Source organism: Podarcis gaigeae (assembly GCF_964106915.1).
Source record: "Podarcis gaigeae genome assembly, chromosome: 6".
Taxonomy (NCBI): domain Eukaryota; kingdom Metazoa; phylum Chordata; class Lepidosauria; order Squamata; family Lacertidae; genus Podarcis; species Podarcis gaigeae.
Genome location: NC_139682.1, coordinates 63451526 through 63469439, shown reverse-complemented (window position 1 = coordinate 63469439; position 17914 = coordinate 63451526). Strand labels below are relative to the sequence as shown.

At 43.2% G+C, this 17914-nt stretch overlaps 1 protein-coding gene across 1 annotated transcript; it reads left to right on the top strand.

Annotated features, from left to right (window-relative positions):
• Positions 1–960: 960 nt before the first annotated feature.
• Positions 961–17692, top strand: PTGER3 (prostaglandin E receptor 3). Its single transcript, XM_083743116.1, has 2 exons — positions 961–3769; positions 15936–17692. Exons 1-2 carry the CDS (start codon positions 2846–2848, stop codon positions 16218–16220), a joined length of 1209 nt encoding a protein of 402 aa, XP_083599242.1. The 5' UTR covers positions 961–2845; the 3' UTR covers positions 16221–17692.
• The last annotated feature ends 222 nt before the right edge of the window (positions 17693–17914 follow it).

Sequence of the window (17914 nt, the reverse complement as noted above, 5' to 3'; positions counted from 1 at the left end):
CTGCAACAAGATTAGCCAAGGCAGCCTAAGTTAAATCTTGAAATTTGTGTTTTATAGCCCCCGCCCTATTCTGGAAAGCAAAATCTTTAGAAATTTCCAGTTTTTTTCACTGGAGAGAAGCAGTTTGTATTTTCTCTTGTATTGATGTGGATCTAACAGTTTTTCCAACCTTTTCTTTGATATGGTAGGATCTATTTAAAGCATCATTCAGTGAAGCCATGAGAGCAGTATTTTACATATACCTCTGAAGCTCATGTAAAGTTAAGCTGAGATAAAATATTTTTAAAATAATATTACCGGTATTGTTTGCTCATTTTAATTTGATAACTGTATTGGGACCCTGGCATTTGAATTCCTTAAAACTGTTTCAGTTTTAACAAGATGATGCAGCTTCTCATGTATGAGTTTACTAACTGTCAAGTGGGTTGAAAAAAGTTAATTAACCACAGTCATATCCAACAGATCACTAGATGGTGCAGTTGTTTTACTGATAGCCTATACTTCTGTGCCAATGGTGTAATCCTTATACATTAAAATGGAAAAAAAATTTTCCCCAATACAAAGATCAGGGTGTTAGTAAAGGCAAAACAGCAAAAGGTTGAGGTAGCTCTTTTATTCCTCCTCAAAACCATTTGCTCTTTTCAATAAGAAGCAGAATGTTAGCATTTGGGCAATGCTTTTTATTTTACCTGCAATTCGTATCCTGTGTGGCTCAGGTGTTGTAAAGCTTACAAAACTGCTCACATAAAACATAAAAAATAAAAAGCAGAAACCATAAATAGTAAATCCAGAACAACAGCAATTCCAATTACACATACTCAAATGCTCAGAAGAATAAAATAAACCTTTAAAAAGCATAATATAATATATAATACAGGGTGAGTCCTTTAAAAGAGGCCCCGTGGATAAGAGTACACATGTTCCACGGGGCCTCTTTTAAAAGACTCCTGTATAAGCCTTCCAGATATTCAACCATGTATCCTCAAGAAACTGATGTCTATATGAAATATGTTCAAATATAGCCAAAGCAGTGAGGTCTTCAGACCATTGCGTGGGTATTTATCCATCAGGTCTCAAAGCATCTTAGCAACCATAAGCACTCACAAAATCCACTTTTGTTGTCCTGTCATTAATCCCCATAGTACAAAAAGAAAAATTGTAGTACATAAAAGATTTCACCATTACACAACTGATACACACAACACAACTTCAGACCAAAAAGTAAATATCACTGGACCACACAATACGCTTCAAGGAGGCATTTTCAACATTACAGCTCCCACATCTGTCTGCATTGGCCTGTGGCTTCCTATACCAAAAATAGTGTTTTTGCTGGATCGAACTTGGTTTCAAATCTAAATAAACACTCTTGTTTATATTCTAAAGCAATTTCCCATTGTTTAGGCTGTATTCGAATCCCCTGTTCCACACCTCCCAAAGTCCCTGTATGTCGACTGGTCATTTCTTCATCAGAGGGCAAACGGGCAAATTTAGCAGGGGATCAAATACTTTTCCCCCTCACTGTACATAGATACATTAAGCATTTGTAAACAAGAGTTTGGCTTTTGTAAGGATCCGCCAATACCCTCCAACAATCTGGAAGCTGCTGCAGGACTCAAAGCAGATGGTCCATAAACGCATGTCAACAAGTGATGTGATTGAAGATACAGTACTGTCATTTGGCACTCACTAGTAACTGATGTTCAGGTTGTAAAATAGGAAATGACAAAAGCATTGCATTTGAGCTTATCAGGTGATCTAATGTACATATCCCACATTCAACCCATTGGTTCTACAAACACAAGGCTGCCTATCTTCACTTTTGAGTTACCAATAAAGTTAATTTAGCATGAGAATATGGGTCAAATAGTAACTGACGAGAAATAAACACTGTGTCCTTCTAGTTGCCAAAACTGAAAGCGGCATAGGCCCTTTTTATTATGTGTATGCCTTCAAATATGTCCTCTGCAAAGCGCTAGACTTCTTGTAAGTGAAGGCAACTCTGAAATCCCAGATCACGCTGTTCATTCAAGTGACATAGCGGTGTCTGCTGCGTATTGCGTTTCCTTGGGACCACTGACGTTTTCGCAACTATAAAAATTCAGCACGTTGGGAGCCGGGCGCCTATCCGCTATTTACATGGAATAAACCCCTAAATCCGCATGTGCCACTATCTTGGTTGAGTAGGAAATCGACGGGAGTTCCTTCCCGCTAGATGGCATCAGCACCTCTCTATACTTCTATATGATTTTTTTGGGTTTTTTCCCTGGGATTCGCCGGGATTGTCAAGTTCATTTTCCTGTTTTGTAGCTGCGGTTAGCAACCGCGCTTCACGAGCGATTCGACCAACCACTCTCCGATGGAGGCCAAACAGCGGCTAGGTGTGTAAAGGAGCCGCGGAAGGGCAACTTAAGCTTAAGCTGTCCCGAGCGGTTTCTAAGGGCGAGAAATCCTCGACAGAGCACCCGCGCTTGGCAGCCTAGTAAGTCTCGAAGCGGCGGGTATGGGCGCCGGGGTTAACTTCCGACGGCGGCTTCCCTGACATCGGTCCGCGAGTTCACAACAAGGTCTGCTGAACGGTTTCGCTGGCGGACGGAAGACCCCCTTTCCGCGCCGGGCAGGTGCAAGAAAGCGGATGTCGCCCCTCTTTGGCGCTGCGGGAAGGCCGCCCGCCCCCGCCCCGCGGCCAGACCCAGATCAATGGAGCCGCTCCGCCGTCGGGGCTCCGCCCCCCTCGCCTGCCTTTAAAAGGCAGCCGCGGCTCGCTCTGCTCCTTTAGCCCGTCTGGCTTGTGGCCGTCTAGCGCGCGCACCCAGCTGCCTTCTCGCGGGCGCCCCACCATGGGATGGGCCTGCCCCGCTGCCCGCCCCGTCCCGCTGCCCCGGCCGCTCCCGCCGCCCTCCCGACCAGCAGCAACATGACTTCCTACGGGCCCTACGAGGGGCGCTTCAACTGCACGCCCATGGCGCTGCTGAGCGCCGCGGCGGCGGGGCGGGAGAAGGGCAACGCCACCAGCCCGGAGGTGTGCGGCTCGGTGTCGGTGGTCTTCGCCCTGACCATGATGACCACGGGCCTGGTGGGCAACGGGCTGGCGCTGCTGCTGGTGTACCGCGCCTACCACAAGAAGCAGAACGCGCGCAAAAAGTCCTTCCTGCTCTGCATCGGCTCCCTGGCCCTGACCGACCTGACCGGGCAGCTCCTCACCAGCCCCATCGTCATCGCCGTCTACCGGGCCGGCCGCGACTGGCGGGCGGTGGACCCTTCCCTGCGCCTGTGCACCTTCTTCGGCCTCAGCATGACCGTCTTCGGGCTGTGCCCGCTCTTCATCGCCAGCGCCATGGCTGTCGAGAGGACCTTGGCCATCCGCGCGCCCCACTGGTACTCGGCCCACATGAAGACGCGCGTCACCAAGGCCGTGCTGCTCAGCGTCTGGGTGGCCGTGCTGGCCTTCGCCTGCTTGCCCGTGGTGGGCGTCGGGCGCTACGCCCTCCAGTGGCCCGGCACGTGGTGCTTCATCAGCGCCGGGGATCAGGGGGGTCCCCACGTGGGCAACGTCATCTTCGCCTCCACCTTCGCCTTCCTGGGCCTCTTCTCGCTCGCCGTCACCGTGGCCTGCAACTTGGCCACCATCGTCGCCCTGGTGTGCCGCTGCCGCTCCAAAAACTCCGCGTCTCAGTCCAGGAGGCAGTGGGGCAGAATCACCATGGAAACCTTGATCCAGCTGCTGGGGATCATGTGTGTCCTCTTTGCCTGCTGGTCGCCGCTCTTGGTAGGTGGACAACCTGTCTCTTGTGTTTGTGTGTGTGTGGCGAACTTCACCGTAGAATAGCTGGCTACCCGCCCCCCCCCCCTTGGAAAATAATAATAGGGGGGAAAACCTGTGCTCAGAATAAAATATATGTGAATCATTCCTTTTTTGGACAAATGTAAATAAACACGAAACTTTATAGTTTGCATTGCCCATTTGGAGGGCTTGAATACCTGAACACACACAAAAAGAAGTCATGAGCAAAATTAAAAAGCATAGCTTCTGCTTTTAGCCCTCTGATGAGGACAGCAAATAACTTCTGCAAAACTTCCCAAGTTTTACCATAATGCTAGAAACAGGTAGGTCTGACGCAGTCAAAATATATATAAAAAAATTGTCCAGTAGCACCTTAGAGACCAACTAAGTTTGTTCTTGGTATAAGCTTTTGTGTGCCACGCTTCTTAAGATCATAATGCTAGAAAGTGATTTAGCAGGAGAGAGGGAGTTGGCGATGCAAGGGAGCCTATTATTGGATGTTATGCTAAGCACTTTGTGCAGGTATATTATTTGGAAAACGTATTTCCTGCCTTCCAGTTTCTTTAGACATCTTAAATGTTCTTTGAAGAGTTGTGCACACTCTTGGCTGCATCAGGCTAGAGTTGAACTATAGTTTTAAGGAAAGATGAAAGGGTTGAGAGAGCTTGCTTCCCATGTCCTTCCTGCCCTCTGCTCATTTCTTTTGCCGCTCTGGTGCTTCCAGCCCAACAGGTTTTGCAAACATTTGAAGCAGTGTGAAGAGGTTTTTCACTAGAAGTTAAAGTAGGGTGAATGTACACACCTGAAGCATCTTCTTCTCTCATATGGGAAAGTAGGAAGCAAAGCTGCTTTAAACCAGCTGTTCATCTAGCTCAGTATTGGTGGGCAGATCTCCAAGATCTCTCCCATCAAGTTGCTACCTGTACCTTTTTAACTGGAAATGCCAGGGATTGAACTCTGTGCCTTCTGCATGCAGAACATGTCTTCTGCCACTGAGCTATGGACTGCCTTCAGCACCCTGTAAAAACAGTATTGATCATCTCTCCCCCCCCCCCCCCCCGCTTAACAGTCTTTAAAAAGAGGATGAGGCATAAAAATTACTGGACTTACTCTAGCTATTTTAGAAATGGTTGCAACATTTTAAGCCACACAAGTATAAGAAACGAGAGCTCCAATTGATATTTGCGTACCAGGTTGACTTGTAACCTTTTAAAATAAATTAGAGAATAACTTGGGGAAGCGTGTGGGCACCAGTTGGTGACACAAACCGGTTGCCATGCTTTTCTGTGAAAGAAAGAAAGAAAACACATGTTTTATGTGCCAAAATGCAGCTATTTCCCTATGTAAGATGGGCGGAGCAATTTAAAAGCTCCAAGCATGGGGGGGGGAGGGTTTTTTTTTTACCCATGTCCCACCAAGACACCACAGACCTTCAATTCAGACTGGTCTTTGGACTTGCTACATCATAGGCTTTCATAAAAATTGCTGCAACTCTCAGCTTTATTGGAGTTTATGGGTACATTTTATCTACTCTTGTTTTCGCGGTTCTGATTGCTCTCTCGCATTTTACTTTGCATCCTCTTGCCATTAAGCTACGTTGGTGGAAAGGCAAGCTATAAACTTGACAAATAATAAGCAAGTAGAAGCTGCTTAATCCTCTTGCTCTTCATTTTGTCCCCAGCAGGGGTTATTTTTGGGTTCTCTCAGCCTCACCAGGAGAAAAACAGCTGAGGCAAACGGGTATCTTGCTCATGCATCATTTTAAGTTGTGCTCTCTCTTAGAAGTCAGTAGCAAACTTCCTGCTCCTGACATGTGGGTCTGTCATAATCGTGTTTAGTTTGACTGTGCTGTAGTTCTATATCAGGCTGATCTAGCAAAAGGGATGTTTGATCTTTGAAGTCTTTTCCTAGGCCCTATTTATACAGCTCAGCAAACTTCATCACCGTTAAGCTAAACATGTTCCACCCCCCAGTTTCACTAGTCCAACGAAAAGAGAGGACTGAATTTCCTCTGCTTATGAAACTCCAGAGAAGCTGTTGCCACCCATGACAGGAGAAAAAGAAAAATAACTCTTGCGGGATGTTTAGATGATCAGGGAGAACAAAATGTCCCTCTTGCGATTCCCTTGCCACTTGCAACTAGTAGTGCATGTTGCATTTAGTTTCATGCATTTCTTATGTTTCTGTCCTGACATGCAGCCGTGGTTCTTTCTCCCTTTCAGCTTTAAAATGCTGCTGTAGCAAAGTAGGTCGGATGTCAATGTAAGAAAACAAACAAGTAAATAGAAATAAATGAGGTTAGATGGAGACCAGGAACCTGTGGCATCTCAGGTCTTGTTGGACTTCAACCCCAGGCAGAATGGTCAGTGGATGGAGATGATGGGAGCTTAGGCCCACAGGTTTCCCATCCCTGGGTTAAGAGAGAGTGCTGGAGCCAAGGTCACCCAGTGAACTGCTTGGGTGAGGCCATGTTTGCCTTATTGAAGTCTGGTATCTCAGTGCTACATTACACTGGTTCCCTTTCCTAGAGCGGCTGGGGCAACCCAGTCAAATGGGTGGGATATAAGTAATAAATTATTATTGTGCACAAAAGCTTATAGAGAGAGCTGGGCATGCATTTTAGGCTGTAATTAAGAGCAATGGTGAGTATATCATCATTGGGCTGTAATTGAGATCACTGATGAGCTACCCAAAACACTGCTCTTGCATAAGCCTCCCAGACAAGCGGCACTTGCAGCAACCAGATGTTTGTCAAGGAAGAGAATGGTAGGGAGTGGCAAAATCCAGGCCCTTCGTTTCCCTTCCTGAGCAGACCAATTGTGAATATCCTGCAAGGCTACATATGCACAGCCCTGAGAGATATTTGATTGCAGCGATAGTTTGCCTTTGTCCAATTGCTCATCTGAGGTGATAAAGGATTCCTCAGGATTTACCAAGGAGTTCCTGGGCGGGGAAGATCTTGTGGTTACTGCACTGGGAGGGAAGCTTGCAAAAAGGTTAGAATTTTGCTGAGGATAGAGAATAGATTGTACCTTTGGGCACCTGTGAAGTGGGACTGAATGAATCAAGAGCTTGTGGCTGGCCAAACAACATGCTATGTTAAATACATCAGTGCATTTAACAGGAAACAGTATCAGCTAAAGAGGGGCTGGTAATTGTGTGGTGGAGGATTTAACCCTTTCTTCCCCTACTGCAGTCCTAAGGAAAACCCCTCTTCTAAAAGAAGCTGTTTGCATTAGAAGCAAACTCCCAACCTGAGAGGGAGAGATTTTCATCAAGACCACAGCAGATAAGGAGAGGGCTTAGTTTTCCACCCACATTCAGATTCACACCCTTCCCCCATACCAAACAGATTCTATTTACATAGTTTTAAAAGCAACCTGGAGCAAGTTAAATGGAGAGAGTGAGCATTTAAACTCCCATCTAGAGTGGCCTCCAGAGATTCCTGGGTGAATGAGTACTTTGTAAAGTGAGGTCAGATACAAATGAGGTGTAGAAGGTATAAATGTCAACAGTAACCCATTCACAAAGAATGTGTAAGTAAATAACCCAGGAAGCCCCATGTGGATGAGATCATTACACTGTGAAATGCATTTAAATAGATATAAAAAGACATTTAACAACCAGAATTTCCCTCTCAATCAGGACAAGGAGTGAATGTTTCTCCAGCTCTTGGGTCCTAAAATGTTGGTGAGCCCTAGGCTACAGTGCTGTATTTCTCCTCCAGCTAACATGATCATATGATGGCCCAGTTTGCCATCTGCTGAATCAAGTGTAACTTCATAGACTGGTAAACAGAAATAGCTAAAGTATTGGCTCACTTGTCCTTGACTCAATTATAGTTCTAAGTATCAGATGCTGTGGTTTTACTTGGTTAAAACTATGTCTTCATCCATCACAGGGAGGACCAGAAATTGCAATACTGTAGATGTTTGTTAATCTTTTGGAAGGGGTAGTTGTTTAGAGAACACGTATTTAATTTCAGTAGGGGGGGGTGAAAAGGTGCTCTAACATAATTAACATGGTTATTTTAAATTAAAAAATGAGTTTCAGAAAATGAATACTAGTGAATCATGATGAATGATGACAATTAATTTAAAAGAGACCTGACCTCCCATACGTATAATAGATCAAAATGTCATGTTACTGATTAATATTTTCAAAATATTATTTCAAATGTTTAGCAAATGTCCAAGCATGAAGTCTATTTTGTTTTGTCAATATTGCCTGTACAGTAGATACAGCATAAGGTTGGAACAAATCTAGTCTAAAAACTGTCTGAGGTCCACAGCTTGGTTGGGAAACATTGATTTATCTTGTCCTCTATGTGGTCTATAAGATCTGATCATTTGGTTTATTTCACAGAAAAGGAAACTGAGATTTAATCAAATTACTAAGGCTATCTTAACCTTATCTTAGTGGCTGGGGAAACTCAGCCAGATGAGCAGGGTATAAATAATTTATTATTATTATTATTATTATTATTATTATTATTATTATTATTATTATTATTAATATTATTATTATTATCTTCTATGGAATAACAAAAAAACAGTAATCTCTACATATGAGTAAGAAAAATGAGTTTGTACAATCAGCTCAATGGCCCACCTTGTACAATAACTCCCTGCGATAGTAGATGAGAATAGATTGTCATCTATAGAATTTTTTTGTATAAACTGTAATGTACAAAATGCCAAATAGATGTGGAATGGATAATTAAAAAAAAAATCATTCCCCACTATTGTTTTCCTGGACATGAGAATTCCAACATCATGTAGCACCAAGAAAGCATCAGAACAGGGCGCATCTCTCTCTCTCTCTCAACATAAGCTCTGGGAACCATAGGAAACTTATACTGAGTCAAACCATCGGTCCACCTAGCTGAGAATTTTCTACATTGATTAGTGGGGGCTCTCATTGGTAATCTCCTAGCACTATGTGGAGATGCCAGGGATTGAGTTTACGGCCTTCAGAATGCAAAGTGGATACTGTACTACTGAGCTATGTCAGTTCTCTTCCAACTCTACAATTCTATGCTTTTGAGATGCTGTGTCGGTATGAGCATTTGAATGAGAGAATGGAAACCATGGTCTTGAAGCTCTTCAGGGCAATGGAGGGATTTCATGACTTCAAACATGCAGAGGCCATCAAAAGTCCTTGGACTTTAGTGAGAATGTGTCAGATACATCTCGCCATGGCCCTGCCATGCAAGCAGGGTGAAATGACCAAAGCCAGGGGAAGAAGGGGTATAATTAGGGAATGTAGGAACTGGTGTCTGAACTATGCAGCAAGGCATTTTGAAGTGTGGGGAATGTCATTTTGCCTGTCCCTAGCTAGCAACAGGGGGTTTCCTATGAGGTTCAGGGCTCTAGGCCCACAGCTTTAGATCTTTTAATTTTGCTGTGACTATTTTCTTCCATTCCGGAAATTGCTTTACACCATGGGTAGGCAAACTAGGGGCAAGGGGCCAGATCTGGCCCGCGGACGGTCCGAGAATCAGTGTGTTTTTACATGAGTAGAATGTGTGCTTTTATTTAAAATGCATCTCTGGGTTATTTGTGAGGCATAGGAATTTCTTCATTTTTTCCCTTCAGAATATAGTCCAGCCCCCCACAAGGTCTGAGGGACAGTGGACTGGCCCCCTGTTGAAAAAGTTTGCTGACCCCTGCTTTACACACACTTGGGTGAATTCGCAGCTCTGAGGGAGTTATGCAAACAGATGCAATGTGGATAAACCCCCTCATTTTTAATTACCCTTTGTTCATTGCTCATAATTGCTGTTCACTGGGCCTTTGTGTTAACAGTTGCTTTCTGTGCTTGTCACAACCACACTCAGCCAACAGCTGGATGAAAGCTCTTCAAGGTGAATATCAACAAGACAACAAAAGAGAGAGAGAGAGAGAGCTCTTTTTCTGATAGTGTGACAAAAGCTACCCAGGTGTCTCATGAGTGGAAATTCACATAATAACGTGAACTTAGCACAGTAGCAAATGACACACTCCTGCCTGTTTCTCTAGTGCCTTCAGGCTCTAGAATAGAAACAATCATTTTCTATTTCCTATATTTCTTTTCGTATAAAACCATTTTTTAATGCCCAATCAAACCTGAATCTAATGTGTTCACATATTGAAAAACCATGATTACTGAAAGCTTTTGCCAAACCCAACCCAGGGGAATAAATGGGAGTTATTGCCACATAATGGGGTGCAACATGAGATGAAAGGAGGGAGACTAGGGAAATGGAAACCAAAGTATAGTGGTACCTTGGTTTACGAACGTAATCCGTTAAGTCCGTTCTTAAACCAAAACTGTTCTTAAACCAAGGTGTGCTTTCCCTAATGAGGCCTCCCTCTGCTGGTGCCCTTCCAGTGTTCAGATTCCGTTCTTAGACTGAGGTAAAGTTCTGAAACCGAGGTACCACTGTACCATTAATTCTAGTACTGAAATTATTGGGGACGAGATTAAAATCCCTTTTGTTTCGATGGGGTGTAAAATTTCCAGAGAGCCTAAGTGTCCAGTCTAGAGAAATCTAAGACTAACATGGGGCAGGGTTTGTGACTTGTTGCTTTATATCTGTGCCAGGATAGTACTCCACTCTTTCTAAACACAGGAGTCCACTTGTGACTGTTGCTTTTGCATAGCTGCTTCTCAGATCCGTACGAGTCCCAGCTATGTTCCTCCAGTTCCATTGAACAGTCTTGAGAAAGGCAACATGTTGGGGCTTGCACTTAAGGAAGATTTGAAGGAGATTTCCTACCCCTGAATCCTGTGGCGTAGGAAGGGGTGTGTGGTGGATGTGGCTCGCCCCGGGTGTCATCACTGAGGGGGGTGACAAAATGGCAAAAATATGTGTTTTTGAAAAAATAACTCCTGTATCTATCGCACACCCCTTCCTACGCTATTGCAGTGATTAACAGAAACCAGAAGTTTGCTGCCTCCAACCTTGCAGGCAGAGCACAGCTAGTAGCCTTTGACAGCTCTCTTCCTTCAAGCAGCATGGGGCTTGCATCTGCCCACCGCCTCAGCCACCCTACAGCTGAGGGGGATGCTGCAGAGAAGCTCCACGCAGTGCGCCCTGCCTTGGCTCTCTCTGCCCCCGGCTGCAGGGCGTGCGCACCACGCCAGGCACCCGAGCGGCTAGCTACACCACTGCCTAGCTACAGTCCTAGCCAAATTATGTCACCCATAGCTTTCTGAAAGCAAGAGCCAAGGAAGCAATCATAGAAGGTAAAGTGCCGCCTCTAAATTGAGCACTGGTAAAATATAGGAAGGGATGCGGATGGCGCTGTGGTCTAAACCACAGAGCCTAGGACTTGCCGATCAGAAGGTTGGCGGTTCGAATCCCCACAAGGGGGGGAGCTCCCATTGTTCAGTCCCAGCTCCTGCCCACCTAGCAGTTCAAAAGCAAGTAAAAGTGCAAGTAGATAAATAGGTACTGCTCCGGCAGGAAGGTAAACGGCGTTTCCGTGAGCCGCTCTGGTTCGCCAGAAGTGGCTTAGTCATGCTGGCCACATGACCCGGAAGCTGTCTGGGGACAAACGCCGGCTCCCTCGGGCTATAGAGTGAGATGAGCGCACAACCCCAGAGTTTTCTGCAACTGGACCTTATGGTCGGGGGCACCTTTACCTTTTTAAAATATAGGAAAGAGAGCAATTCCTTTAAACTGGAATGAGCATATACTCATGCTTCACTTGTGGTAGTCACTGCTTGAACCGCATGATCCACATGATGAGCAAGCTGCCATAGCTGTCTTTTTGCCACCTTGACACATATCCATATGCAGCCCTTCTGGTTATTTCCCTGCACTTACTCTTCTCACCCCTTTCTAAATGACACCTATTCAACCTGAGATTTTTTGCACCACATGCACCAGATTTATAATGTGTAAAAAACAAACAAACCCTGTCTTGTTTAAATTTTAAAGGGGGAGGTGCTCTGTGATTGAACAGAAGCTTTCCTTCTCTCAGAGTAGACTGAATGCATTCACCTGACCTGAGCACTGCTTGGTCACAGAATTCTAATAAGCATCTAAAGGGAGGAGAAGGACTTTGTACCTTTCCTGGATTCAGCTCAGGAATACCAACATGCATGTGGACCTAAAAAATTCATTCGATTAAGCCACCCCAGTTATAATAAATTTACTCAACCTCAGTCTCTCTTCCTGCCTCTTGCCCCTGAGCTCAATTTACTAAAAATAATAAGACATTAATAAGTCTGTTGCTATTCCCAAGTGCATCTAATATCAACATTATCTCTTGCTATGTTTATTTCCCTTTCCCTTGCTGCATTTTCTGTTAATCTAAGAGGTACATTGTTGGTGCATTTAGAAATGGTCTGTCTCTGACTAATCTACTGTATGTTAACTATGTTATGCAGAACATAAAACCAGTGGTACTAGTCTGCTCAAAACTCAGAAGCAACATACAGTGATTTTAAAGGGTTTGAGTTTTTATACTACACAGTGTTCAAATTTATCTTGTCTTTTGGAAATGGAACACAGGAATTCTGATCAATCATTGAAGCTTCTTCAAAATGGAGGTGATGCTTTTTTTAAAGAAGGGTTTCAGGAAATGCTGTGTGTGTGTGTGTGTGTGTGTGTGTGTGTGTGTGTGTGTGCTAAGATTAAATGCATCACACACATATTAAAAAGAACATTCTTTCTGGTGGTTTTATTTAGACAGAACAATATTAATATTGCTTCTATATATAAGCAAGAGATTAGAGATTGAGCAGAGTGAAAAAGCTGTATGCATTTGCAGTAGAAAGCCATATAAGTTGTGTTGCCTGCAGAGAGGCAATGGCCAGCGGCAGCATTTTTAAATTTCATCTTGAGTCTCAGCCAGGCGCCAAATACCACTACAGTGGTACCTCGGGTTACAGACGCTTCAGGTTACAGACTCTGCTAACCCAGAAATAGTACTTCAGGTTAAGAACTTTGCTTCAGGATGAGAACAGAAATCGCGCGGCAGCGGCAAGCCCCATTAATTAAAGTGGTGCTTCAGGTTAAGAACAGTTTCAGGTTAAGAACGCACCTCCAGAACGAATTAAGTTCTTAACCCGAAGTACCACTGTACTGTGCTTTTGGAAGTGTTCGCAATCAGGGATTTCTTAGTCGCGAAATGCACCTAGCGCCTTGCTAATTTCGAACGCTGCTTGGAGGCAGTAATGGAAACCATAGGAGAAGAGAGTGCTTTGGAGCACAGCTCCTGCTTGCAGGTTTCCCACAGGCATCTGTTTGGTAGGCTTGCCATATGTCAAGAAAGCTCCTGACATGTCCTGGTTTTCGGGTGTAAAAATGGTGTCGGGGGGCCAGTATGCATGGCAACATAATGGAAAATGCATCAGAAATTATTATTATTATTATTATTATTATTATTATTATTATTATTATTATTATTATTTATTAATTACTTATACCCCGCCCATCTGGGCAGCTTCCAACAGATTAAAAATACATTAAAACATCAGTCATTCAAAAGCTTCCCTAAACAGGGCTGCCTTCAGATACCTTCTAAACGTCAGATAGTTGTTTATTCCTTTGACATCTGATGGGAGGACATTCCACAGGGTGGGAGCCACTACCAAGAAGGCCCTCCAAAAAGTTGGAGAAACAACTCCAAAAGCTTTAAAATCACTATTGGGGGGGTACCCCACCCAAAGTTCAACAATTTGGGTTTGTTCTCAAAAAAAAGCTAAACAATTTTAGTGCGTTTCTAAGCTCAGCAACTTTGCGGGTGTCGGGAATTATGGCAACCCTCCTGTTTGGCCACTGTGAGAACAGGATTCTGGACTAGATGGAGCCATTGGCTTGGTCCAGCAGGCTCTTCTTATGTTCTTAGCATATTCTGGCAGTGTGGCAGTACTGCTTCCTTGCCTACTACCAGGGTGCTAGCTACATTACATGCAGTTAACTCTGGATCCAACCCTCTGTTTTCATAACAAAAGTTGTGCAGCCTTCCCAGCATTGTGGGCTGGCTGTGAAATTTGCCTTCTGGTTAATCATGGTTCATATTGTTATGTACTGAAGTTCTCACCCTGGGCCAGCAGAGGGATACTGTAGATAGTTTTCACTCAGGTCCACATATGCAAATAAGGGATTGAAAGTGACGTTCATTGATTGGATAGTTACAGAAAGTGGTTACTGTTGCGTTGTAGGGGAGCTCTATATAAGCAGGCTGGCTGAACCCTTCAGTTCAGTTCTGTTCTGGCCTGTGAATAAACAAGAGCTGTTTGAAGAATCGCTGTGTCGTCTGATATGTTCACCCACAACTTAACACATATAGAGCATCCTCCCCCTCTTCAGACCTTCCTCCGATGGATTCACACTGGGACGGGGGCCAGTGGGGTCATGGCAGTGGGCACAGTCCTGCTCTCCCCCTGCATGCGGTGTGAATAATGTGCAGCAGAACAGCCAAATAATGTGGGTGATATCAGTCGAGTCTCTAAAGAGCCCTTTTAATAAAAGTACCATTCAGAATTTTCAGCCCAAATGCTTTCTTTTCTGCAGAATGGCCAAGCCAATTAGTGAACCCAGGCAATATAATTGATTTTCCTTTATGTTCATTAAAATGCTAATTCGGTTTTCATTATTGCCATTGTAAAATATACTGTGTTTGGGGCATAGTAAATGAACCACAGGTGCACTTTAGAATACTCCACACGGGCTTTTGGATTAATTTCTTACTATTTAAGTATGGGAAATATTTTGCCAGAGAACCCGGTGGACCTTAAAATGGGTGAAGCTGATCAAGTACCTTTTAAAAGGCACTAAAATATATGGCAGCTGTGTTTTTATAGGCAGAGCTTAGTGAAGGGAAAATAGAAGAAAGAATGCCAACTAATCCATGGAAAAATAAATACCTTTTTGCCTTTCATCAGAAGGTACCCCATGTTTGTCTGTGTTGTATAAAATAAAAGTTGGATTGCAGAGTTGTTGTAAATGCTGATAACATTTTATGGTTATTACATGAGGGAAATGGACTTACAACATAGGTACAGAATGGGGCTTTCGTTCCTCCTTCTGTCCCGTATTAATTTGGAAGTGATGGAAAATTCCAGGGGTTATGTCCAAGGTTAGTCCTACTCAAAGTAGACCCATTGAAACTGATGGGCCTGGGCAACTTTGGGCCCATTAATTTCACTGGTTCTGATCCGAGTAAAACTTATTGGATACAATCCGAGATATACAACATAGTTGTTGCTCATTAATTGAGCTTGACTTCAAGGATAGGACTGCCAGCTCACCAAAAAGCCCCCCGAAAAAGTCTTGTTTTGATTCATGCTGGACTGTTTGTTGAAGGGAGTGTGATAGAGGAATGGTGTGCACACTCAGTCCATGACTCATCATACCTTATACCCTTATATCCCAGCTCAATCATTGCCATCATCTACAGGTCATCTCCCAAGTTGGTGATGTGAACTTGGTGTCATCAGCTCAGTCCTATGGAATGCTCTTCTAATATAGACTCAGTAGGCACCTTCTGTTTTGACCTGTGAAAAAATTTCTGTACTTTCAAGTTTATGCAGGCAATTAAGAATACATATTTCGCCGGAGGCGGGGATGATCCCAGATTTTTAATTTTCCCAATTTTTTATTGTATATGTGTATGACTGTTATAAACTGCTTTGATTTTTGTTTGTTTGTTTAATGAATACTGGTATACAAATATTATAAATGCAAAATGGCTGCCTTACGTTTACAAGTTTTGCAGTGCTGAAAAAACCTGCAAAAACTTCAAACAGAGAGAGCTGAGCGTCCAACTGAGAGGACAATAGGACAAAAGAGATGCGTGCCTCTATCACAGCAATGCCTCTATCACAGCTCCTTCAACTCTCTTAAAAAACATGGTCTACCTCAAGCCTTAGAAATTGTGAGGCAAACTCTTATCTTCCTTTGGGAGACATAAATCAAATTAAATGGCCCAGGTCACATTTTGGCATCCATAAATGCAGCCTTCTGGAATGAGGATTGGCATGTAAGAACTAATTGAAGCAGGTAGTGCTACGGTCTCATGACTGTCTTTGATCTGATAGGCTGCAGTGGTTTCAGGGAATGCCGTCAAATTGCCTTAATATAGACTATTGTTCCACATCAAAGAATGTCTTTAAATCATTGACTCTGTCTCTACTGCACCTCTTGTTCCCTTAGATTATGATGCTGAAAGTGACGTTCAACCACACCTCTATGGATCATTGCAGAGAATCCTGCAACTCCACCCGAAGCACAGAACTGCAGACAGAGTGCAATTTCTTCTTGACCGCTATCCGCTTGGCCTCACTGAATCAGATCTTGGACCCCTGGGTTTACCTGCTGCTTAGGAAGATCCTCCTGCGAAAGATTTGCCAGTTGGCAAGTGCCATCTCCTGCCGCTCCCAGGAGGGATGGAAAGGGCGGCACATCATGTTGTCAGACAAAATCAGGCGCACACCATGAAGCAGGTTGCATGCCAACAACTTACCTTGCACCGCCACCTTACTGTGAATATGGGCATCCACGTTCTGTCCGTTTCCCTCTGTAACTGAATTGCAAGGACATAATATATTCCATTGACTAGTATTTTCAATGTCTGCCAGAAATTGTTAACTTATAATGATATAAATAAGAAACCTGCCTGTCTTTTGAAATCCATAGCTAAGAGTGCAGCTTTTTGTGTACGTCCAAAGACATCGCAGGGATTTTTCCTACTGCATGGGAGAAGAACCTGCCATTTAAAAATCGGAACTTTGACTGTATATTCAGTGGCAATTAAGTTATTGAAGACTCTACATTTGTTTGACTCTAAAATTATTGTCAGAAATTTCCTTTGTTTCCGGTCTTCTTTTTGACTTACCGATTTAACCGAAAAGGAAGGATGATCCTTTTTCATGCTGATTCCAGAAGTGAGGGATAGGGTGGGTGTTGAGGAATCAAAAATGCTATGGTGTGGGTGTTAATGGCCTGTGTCCTTTCCTTAAAGTTGGGAAAGTAGCAAGAGGCCTGTCAAATGCATGGAGTCACCACACTAATTACTCATTTTCAATAAACACTAAAGGTCTTTTTCAAATGATAGTTTGTTACCTGTTGTATATTTTCACTTGTTTATGTAAGTTGCCCTTGTTATTTGCTGCTGCAGAGAATCCATGTGTCTACTCTCAGTGAAGAATTTATGTTCTGGAGAAAGTACATTGTCCTAATATTCAAACTACAGCATTTTGCCTCTGAAAAAAATTGTTGCTTCTATATTAGCATTCTTGGCCCTGGAAAGGCAGTGCTTTTCTTCAATCTATTAGAAGCAGAAATAAAATAGCGGTTCCACAAGGCACTTAATATAATTCTATATTATACAGTTAATTACCCCCTTTTCAGATTATCATAAATACTCTATGTTATACCTCTTCTAAGTAATAGTTAAGATTATGATGATGTATTAGATTTATACCTCACACCTTCCTCCAAAGGAGCCCAGGGTTTACTTCTGCGTAAACATAATAGAAAAATGTCCTGTTCAGGAAAGACCACCTGCAACTTTAATTAGAAGATTCCTCCTTGCACTTCTACCTCTAACTGCCTCCTGTTCAGTGTATTTCTAGCTTCATTTCTGACTTTTGATGAAAGGCCTTGTATCTAGCTAGTCCTTCTCTCAACTACTTTTCTTGTAAAAGAGAGAAATGAGTGGAAACTGCTCTCTGCACTCTCATGTTAACTCTGTGTTGAAAATAATCTGCTCAGTGTGAAGTAAGTATCATGGGAATTTCAAACATGGGCAGTTTGTTTTATTTTATTCAGGTATTTTTATTTTAAAGTCGCATTAGCATGTATCTTTAAAATTGCTTTAGCAATGTTCTCCCATTTTATACGTGTTTGAGCTGCTTCATCTACCATGAGGGGAGATAGTCTTCCTGAAAATAAATTGCTTTTAAATAGTATGTTTTTTCCTACTTACTCATAACCTTTAACAGTAATTGAAAAGCAGCTGCACCATGAAAAGACAAAAAAATACATTTCAAATGAGATTTGGGTATACGGATGTCATTCAGCATCTACTTCATGAATCATTATGAGTAAATATTTGGAATCTGAGCCAAGAAAGACTTTTCTTTTGCTTTTTGACATAGATGCTACATTATAGAAAACCTTTAGACTGGGGT

Coding starts and splice junctions, on each gene's coding strand:
- PTGER3 (XM_083743116.1), top strand. CDS start 2,846: ATGGGCCTGCCCCGCTGCCCGCCCCGTCCCGCTGCCCCGGCCGCTCCC. Junction 3,770..15,935: donor CCTGCTGGTCGCCGCTCTTG/GTAGGTGGACAA, acceptor TTGTTCCCTTAG/ATTATGATGCTGAAAGTGAC.